This window comes from Nipponia nippon, unplaced genomic scaffold (genome assembly GCF_047370975.1).
Source record: "Nipponia nippon isolate SJK-2023a ecotype South Korea unplaced genomic scaffold, ASM4737097v1 scaffold_7, whole genome shotgun sequence".
NCBI classification, from domain to species: Eukaryota; Metazoa; Chordata; class Aves; order Pelecaniformes; family Threskiornithidae; genus Nipponia; species Nipponia nippon.
Window position 1 is genome coordinate 11,185,851 of NW_028262391.1, and position 8,587 is coordinate 11,194,437.

Consider the following 8,587-nt stretch of genomic DNA (forward strand, 5'->3'; position numbering starts at 1 on the left):
AGGCACCCCGGCCCCAGGAATGTGAGATAAGGGCCGAAGCCTCGCTGTCACCCTGCGGGGACGCGGCGGGGGGGACATGCCGCTGCCACCACCGACCTGCCACCCACGTGCAAGAAGAGGCGCCCGGCACAGCGCTCGCACGATGGATTTTATTCAAGACCTGGCAGGATGGAGGAGGGGGTGCTGGGGTGTGGGCACCCCGTGGGTACCCCATGGGTACCGCCGCAGCGGGGCGGGGGACACAGGCAGCTCCCGCGGGTATGCACACGCGTGCACATGCACATACGCTCCCAGGTGTGCACACACACACACACACACACGCAGAGCAAAGCCCCCCCACCCATCTGCAGGCACCCCGTACCCCCCAGCCTGTCCCAGAGCTTTGGGGAGCAGCTGCTGTCCCCAGAAAGGGGGTGGTGGTGCAGGGAGCCCATCGGTGTGGCGTCAGGCCTGCTGGCTCCTGCATCCCCCCTGCAGCTTGGCCATGCAGGGAGAGGGGAGTCAGCCCCACGCCAGTCACCGCACGGCGGGGAGGGGGAAGGGGTGCTGCGTCCAGCGGAGGTTGATGGGGGGTGCTGAGGGGGTGCGCAGGAGCAGGGGCATAGCGGGTGCTCAGGGCACCCCAGGGTGCGGGGCCGGGGGGGGCTGTGGCTGGGCTGGGCGAGGAATAGCATGCAGCGGGCGAGCGGCCCCACGAGAACACGTGCCATGCGGGAAAGGGGGGCGCAAGCGTTGGCAAAAACTGGCATTCCTCCCCCAGACGGCGTGCCCGGACCCCCGGCACAGCCCTGGGGGGGTCCCCGAGCCGGGATGCCACCCCCGGCCAGGACCGGGGGGGCTGGTCGCCCTTCATGTAGGCACTTGGTTCCTTGCTAGGGGTGAGTGACTTGGGGACAGGGACGTCAGTCCCGGGACCTGCCGCCTCCCCCCTCTCTCCACCCCGCATTGCCCCACCGTGGACTTGGGGGGCCCTGGCCGAGCTGAACCCTGCCACTGCAGGGCTGGCTCAGGTGTGCTGTCACTGGTGGCCCAAAGCCCCCAGCCTGGGGGCCCGTGCCCACCCGGCCCCGCAGTCTCCCCATGCCGGCCTGATGCGCGTACAAAAGTATCGAAAGCCCCGGCACCATGGCACATCCGTGCCCCCCCGGCACCCCCCAGCACCCCCACTGGCCCTGTACCCTGAGGCAGCAGTTCACAGTATAAAACTCAGTCCGATAAAAGCCGACCGGGGAGAGAGGAGAAAAGCCCCCCGCTCCCCAAATCCCCCCCACCGCCCCAAGCCGAGGGTGCCGGGCACAGGGCAGGGGTGCCGCAGGATACTCGGAGAGGTTTAGCCATGCCAAAGTGGGGGGGGCCGTATCAGAAAGGAGACCCCGGGGTGGTCTGGGGGGGAACATGCGAACAACCAGCCCCACTGATTCAGTTTTGGGGGGCACATGTGGGCATCGGGGCAGGGGTTGGACCTCCCCAAGCCCTTCCTTGTTCTCATGCAAAAAATCCAGGAGGGCAACGATGTGGCCAAGCGGGGCCGGGGCACGGCAGGGGCACACTGGCCGAGGGGGGCTGCGGCGGCCCCCCGAACCCCCCCTGTGCCCGGCTAGCGAGGGGGAGTGGCAGCAGGGCCCATCCCTCGCCCAGCACAGGGTCCGGCCGGGGGGCAGCAGCTGGGGGGCTGGACCCCCGCCAGGAGAGGCAGGGCACCCCAGGGGGTCATCAGGGCTCTTCAGCCTCCTCCTCCTCCTCCAGCGATGCCACCCCGGAGGAGGCGACGTCGGAGACTTTCCGGCGGAGCGGGAAGTCCTTGCTCAGCACCACCTCGTCCTCGGCAGGTGAGAGGCAGGCTTCGGCGTAGGACACGGAGTAGAGGGAGTCCTGGCACCGGAGCCGTGCCAGGCCCCGCAAGGCACTTTGGCTGGCCGGGGGGGGCAGCTTGGGCAGCAGCAGGTCCTCACCCCCCAGGGAGCCCAGCAGTTTGGCAGTGAGTTCGGAGGGCGACACCATCTCCAGGCTGCAGAGACTGGAGCAGAGGGTCTCGGGGGAAAGAGTGTGCGAGGAGTCGCTTTCGGGCTCGCAGCAGCTGTGCCGCACACCCAGCTGGCACAGGTGGCCCTGCAGCAGGTCTCGCAGCAGCGCACTGGCAGGTACCGTGCCGGGAAGCTCTGTGGGGAACCGGGATGCCTGGGGTGAGTCCAGGGCGGATGGCACCGGGGGCTGCAAGCTGCCCCCCACCCTGTGCCCCGCAGGATGCGAGCAGCTGGATGGGAGCAGCCCTGTGCCAGGCACCCTGCCCGCTTTACCCACAAATTGCTGCGTGCGTGGCACTGGTGACCACCAAAGAAAAAGAAAAATATGCTCTGGCACCAGGGAGGGTGTTACGTCGCACGGTTTCCCCATCCCCGGCACGGGCACTGCTTGCCATGGTGCCAGGCAGGGGCACTGCCCCGTAAGGGGTTGGCCAGGCTGGGGAATGTGGCCAGGCATCAGGCACCCTGCTCCTTCAACCCTTGGCACCGGCAGCAGGACACCAACACCGGCAGCGGGACACCTTGCCCACCCAGCAGATGCCCGCTCCCCGTGGTGCTCACCGGTGGGCTGGGAGCTCTCCGTGGAGGGCATGAAGTCCTCGTCGTAGGACTCGTCGTTGGAGTCATCCCCGTCCACCGAGGACCAGGCACGCAGTTTGGCCTCAGCGATGGCAAACTGTTCCGCCACACCTGGCATGGGACAGGCACGGGTCACGCGCACACCGGGAGGTGCCTCCAAAATCCCCCTGCCCCGGCGCCTCTGTGCCCATGGTGCCGTGGCACCAAGGCAGGGAGGGATAGATGGATGGCTGGGGACAACCCACCCCACCACCCCTGCCCTCAGCCGTGGTGGGGGAGCGTGCCCACTGGCCGTGCCCTGCGCGGTGCCCACCGGCAGCGAAGCGTGCCTCCTGCTCGCCCTCGCTCAGGTGGCAGTAGGAGCTGAAGGCGCTCTCCAGGGCGGCGGGCGGCTCCACCGGCTTGCACCAGCCCTTCCACTCGATGAGGTGGGCGACGCGGCCCTGCGCCATGGCCGTCGGCTTTGTCACGTGCTCCTTCACCACCTGCGAGATGCCTGCGAGATGTGCCCCCACGTCAGCACCCCCCATCCCCTCTACGGAGCCCATGACCCCAGGACCCAGCACGCCCCACCTGCAGCCCTTGGGACCTGGCACCCCCATGCCCTTCTTTTGGGTGCCACCAGGGACCACAGGGATACCTTGAGCCCCCCAAACCCCAGCGGGCTGGCCCCAATGTGCTACCCAAGAGGCCCAGCCTCCTCGCCCACAGGAGACCCCCCTCTCCGCATGCCCCCTCGGGCAACCCCACGCCCCGGGCCGGGCGGGCAGTTACCGTGCAGCGAGGAGCGGGCCAGGGCGGCGATCTCCTGGATGGTCAGCGCGCGCCGTGACTTGGGCAGCATCTCGACAGTGTCCTCAACATTGACCTGCCAGAGCAGGCAGGGGCGTCATGGCCCCCGGCCACCCTGCCTGCTCCCTGCCTGCTGCCTGCCCCTGCTCCCCTGCCGGGAGCGCTGTGCCCTGGGAAGGGGCTCAGCCCCACTCAGTGCCCACCCCGCAGGTGCCATGTGGCAAGCGTGGGGTGTCTGTGCACGCCTGTGTGTTACGTGGACGTGTGTGCAGAGGGATGGTCACAGCCACTACATGCAGGGCAGTGGGTACATGCACACCCGTGCCTGTGTGCACGCTCCCCTGCTGTTAGTACACCCGTACGCTGCTACTGCATGCACACTCACAACTGCACTCTTATACATGCGTGCACATACGTGCATGCACAAGACATGCTCAGTGCACGCACACTTGCACGTGCCCACTCACATAACCGCCTGCACACACACACACTCATGCACACGCACTGACCTTAAATACACGCATGCACTCGCTGCATGCACGTGCACCCTCACATGCCCCCTCACTGCAGCCAGGGCCATCCTCACCGTGCCCACACGTGCACTCACTGCACGCACACACGTGCTCACTGTGCACACTCCATGTGTGCATGCACTGCACACACATCTGCACTCACTGTACACACGCATCCACCTGTGCGTGTGCATGCCCTGTGCTCATTGGTGCCACTGAGTGTCCTCCCCAGCTCATGCGCGTGCACACACGCACACACATGCGTGTGCAAGGCCGCTGCAGCCGGGCTCCCCAGTGCTTGCTCGCTGGCAGCACCCGCTGTGCTGGGGCACCCCGCCACATGTCCCCATTGCCCGTCCCGGCCACGCCAGGCCCCGAGCCCATGGCCACGGGGGAAGCGATGCGGGATTTGGAGGCGCGCAACAAATTGCATTGCCATGGCAACGAGGCACCGTGGACTGATTTCTCCCAGGATACAGCCCGGCTCGCGGCTGACGTCAGAGCAGCCCCGGAGCCGGCTGCGAGCTGGCAGGGCCAGGCGGGCAGCGGGGCGGCGGGCAGCGGAGCCCATCGTGCCGCCGGCCATGGCCAGGCCGCGTGCCCTGCTGTGGGGTACTGGCACACGGACACCCCGGCTGGGCACGGCTGTGCTCGGCGGTACCTGGAGGAAGTCCTGGCTGTCGAAGGAGGCCTGGCGCACCAGGCGGGGCAGCGGGCGGGTGGCACTCAGCGGCGACAGTGCTTTCACCTCCTTCCACTCCACGCACAGCGTTGTGTCCACGGCCACTGTGGGAAGAGCTAGGGAGGCATCAGCACCTCTGTCCCCCCGGCAGCCCCCTCAGCCCCCCACCCCAGGGTAGCTGCCTCTCGCCTGGTCTGAGACCAGACACAACTCATTGCAGGGCCACTCCGGAGCAGCTGGGTGCTGCGGCACGGGTGACTCACGCCCGGGCAACCCTTCCGCCTGTGTCAGCGGTAACGCACGGCCCCAGCCTGGCACCGGGGACCGGGCGCCCATCCTGGCTTGGCGGCTGTTTCAGGAGGGGTAGGGGCAGCTGGACCAGGCAGGGGGGAACGGACTGGACCAGGTGCTGGGTGCACAGAAGGAGGTGGTGCTGGGCTGTGCTGCTGGGGGCTCTACCATCTCCAACACCCCCTTCCCAGTTCCCCATCTCTGGGGCAGAGGGAAAGGAGCAAAAAGCAGGGGGGGGGAGATAAAAGCACCCACAGGCGTCCTCCACTCCAACAGCCCGACCTCCTGGCACCGGCACCCCAAAGGGATGGCTCCCCGCCCCCAGGCACTGACTCCCAAGCACTGGGGCCAGGGAGGGTCCCCTGTCACTGCGGCCCCCAGGCCCGGCCAGCCCCCAAGGGGCCGGGGCAGGCTGTCCCTGAGGAACCTTGTTGCCCCTGCACCAACGTGGGCCTGGCTGACGTAAACCAGCCGTGAGGTGGGATATGGAGGAGGGCGAACGGTGCTCCCCTATCTGGGGTGAAGCTGCTGACAGCATTGTCCCCCCCTCCAGCTGTGGGCAGGGGCACCCCGCGGTGATGCCCCAGCGTCGACACCCCGCCCCCCCCCTAGCAACAGCACCCCCAGGGCACCCCCGGCGTGTCTGCAACACCCCCAGCACCGTCCCGGCCCCCGCCGGCCCCAGCCTCCAGAACACCCTCGGATCACAGCCACGGCCCCCATCGCCCCCATCCCTCCTGCAGCACCCCCGGGACATCTGCGGCACCCCCACAGCACCCTCTGGCACCCCACACCCTGCAGCACCCCCCTGCCAGCCCCCATAGCCCCTCCAATAAACACCTTTATCCTCCCCATAGCACCCCCATACCCTCCCAGGCCTCTGAGCAGCACCCCAATCCCACACCCCCTTCCCAGCCCCCCGCATGCCCCACACCACCCACCAGCTCCCGCAAAGCTGTGCTCTGGCCCCTCTAATCCCCCCAATCCCTACACATCCTCACGCCCCAATCTCCCCGCACCCCCCCGGGCCACCCAGCTGCCCCAGAGCAGCACCCCCAGGCCCCAAACCCCCCATAGCCCCCATCCCCCTCTATGTAGCCGAGTCCTCCAGAGCCCCCAAGCTCCCAGTATCCCCCCTCCCTCATCCTTAGGCACCCCAATCCTCTGCACCCCACTTCCACACCTCCCTATATCCCCCCCAATCCCCATAAACCACCCCATACACCCCCAGCCCGTCCCCATGACACTCAGCTCCCCCATAGCAGCCCCACCGTAGCCCCCGACACCCTCATCGCCCCCCAGCACCCCCTTACACGCCACATCCCCAAGCCCCCCTGATACCCTCCATACCCTAAGACCCCCTATGGGCCCCAAACCCCCCGCCCCGGCCCCGTCCCGCTGCCGCTCACCCACCGATGGTGGTTTTGGAGCCGATGCAGCCCATGCTCCCGGGGGGGCCCCGGTGCGGGCACTACCGCCGGCTCCGCGCCGCCCGCATCGCCCCCCGGCCGCATGGGCGGCCCCGGGCAGCGCCCGCGCCCCACCGGAGGCTGCTGCCGGGCCGGAGCGGGCCGCGGTGCGGGAGCGGTGCCTGCGCCGGGCCGGGGGAGCAGCACGTCCAGAGACGTCACTGCTGGGGGAGGAAGAGGAGGGAGAGGGGGAGGCGGGAAGGGAGGAGGGAGATGGGGAGGAAGAGGAGGAGGATGGGGAGACGGAGGGAGGAGGATGGGAGAGGAGGAGGAGGAAGGGCGGGAGGAAGGCTGGGGGAGAGGAGGCGGAGGGGGGTGAAGGATGAGGGAGAGGACGGAAGGGGAGGATGGGGGGAGAGGGAGGCTGGGAGGAAGAGGAGGAAGGGGAGACGAGGAGAGAGAGGAGAAGGGGGATGAAGGCAGGCGGAGAGGGTGAAGGAAGAGGGGGGCTGAAGGAAGAGGAAGAGGGGGATGGAGGAAGAGGAGGGGGGCGCGGGGGGGAGGAGGAGGAGGAGGATGGGCGAAGGAAGAGGAGGGGGCTGAGGAGGAGGAGGAGGAGGAGGAGGAGGAGGAGAGGAAGGCCGGGCACCGCGGAGAGCGCCGGGCCAGCACCGCGGACAGCGCCGCCCCGCCCGGCCCCGGGGCGCCACCGCCCCCGGAGCCCCCGGCGGGGGGGGACACGGGGCAGGGACCCTCCCGCAACACGGCAGCCCTCAGCCCCAGGCCTGCCCACGACCGGGGGGCTGCGGCCCTGCCTGCCCCCCCCCCGCACCGAGGGGCCGCTGGTGTAGGAGGGAGCCCACGGCCGGGGACAGGGGGCTGGGGGTCCGCCTCGCTGGAGCTGGGTTTGGGGCGGTGGGGGGGGGGTGTGTGTGTGCAGGCTTTGGGACATCTCACAGCACCACAGCGACCTCCCCTGCAGGAGATCCAGGCCAGCACGGATGCCAGGCTGACAGGCTGACCTGCAGCCAAAGATGTCTGTTCATTCTGAAACCTACTGATGGCAATTAACGCTGTGGTACCCTTTCCCTGGCAGAGAGTGGCACAGGAGGGCACTGCCAGGGTGCCACCCTCCCCTTTGACAAGCAGGGTACCAGAGCAGCCCAAGGGCTTCCCTCTTTACTCACTCCCAGACAGGGGGAGCTCCCAGCCAGTACCCCCTGCCAGGCCCTGCCAGCCTTTCCCTGCCAACTGCTTCCCAGCATCAGTGCTGCCAGGGTTGCAGCTCAGACAGATCAGCCTCTAATCTGGGGAACAGCCTCCAGTTAATTATTCTGTACCCTCTGGGCCATGGCCAGGGTGACTCAGCAAGAGGCGGCCCAACGCACCAAAGACCAGCCTGGCCCCGAGGGGGGGACCAGCCCACCCTCGCCTCCGTCCCCCAACAGGGACCCCCGGCAGGGCTGGGGGCAGCCCGGGCCTGCCCCCATCTCCACCCCACCTGCAAGACAAGAAGGGTCCTCCCAAAAGAGAAGGTTGAGGGGGACCCATCTCCTGCCCCAAGGCAGAGACCAAGCAGACCACGCAGGTCCTGCCACTTCTGTGCCCACAGGAAAAGGAGCGCTGGGGGACAGCCGGGGTGCTGGCGGGGCTGCCCACTCCACCACGGGACACCCTGTGCCAGGCAGAGCTGGCGAGGCGGGGTCCCAGGCACATCCGACCCCCTTGCCCCCCTCCCAGCCCCGGGGCCGGGGGTACCTACCGTCTGCCTTGGCGTGCCGGGGGAGGCTGGCCCCTGCCTGGGCTCGGGGCTGGCACCCCCACGCCAGCCCAGGCGCAAGGGACTTGGGGGGGGGGGGGGGGGGCGGGGCGGCAACAGCGGCACACGGGGCGTTATTTAGCAATGTTCTTTTATTTCCAGTTTTAAGGTGAAAAGATGCCTTTAAATCTTCAATTAAATACTCCATAAAGAAAAAAAAAAAGCAAAAAAAAATTATTTACAAATTCACGTGACCAGTAATTGAATCTTTCCTTTAATAATTACACGTGCGGCTCGTCACATCCGGCGCTCTATAAATACAGGGGACGCGGATGGGGGGGCCGCCCCGTCGCTTGCCCAATTGTGGCCTTAAACGTTTGGGAGGACGATGGGGACTTCGGGCGGGGGGAGGAGGGGACTCAGCCTGGCCCAGAGAGAGGGGTCACCCCCTCTCCTCCCCAGCACCCTCCCCAGGTGTCAGAGCAGGAGCTGGGGGGGAATGATTTATATTTAAAATAAAAAACCATAGAGTGGGGGTC

General features: G+C 67.6%; 1 protein-coding gene across 3 annotated transcripts; it reads right to left on the reverse strand.

Moving 5' to 3' along the window:
• Positions 1-135: 135 nt before the first annotated feature.
• On the reverse strand, positions 136-8,257 carry FAM131A (family with sequence similarity 131 member A). Of its 3 annotated transcripts, none has more exons than XM_087740834.1 (6): positions 8,052-8,257; positions 4,569-4,693; positions 3,378-3,471; positions 2,917-3,099; positions 2,586-2,714; positions 136-2,159 (listed from the first exon to the last, which is right to left on the reverse strand). In XM_087740834.1, exons 1-6 carry the CDS (start codon positions 8,254-8,256, stop codon positions 1,714-1,716), a joined length of 1,182 nt encoding a protein of 393 aa, XP_087596960.1. In that variant the 5' UTR covers position 8,257; the 3' UTR covers positions 136-1,713. The 3 variants fall into 3 exon arrangements, with proteins under 3 accessions (XP_087596960.1, XP_087596959.1, XP_087596958.1); XM_087740833.1 differs by lacking the exon at positions 8,052-8,257 and adding an exon at positions 6,294-6,603; XM_087740832.1 differs by lacking the exon at positions 8,052-8,257 and adding an exon at positions 6,294-6,603 and having other exon boundaries at positions 4,569-4,705.
• Between the last annotated feature and the right edge of the window lie 330 nt (positions 8,258-8,587).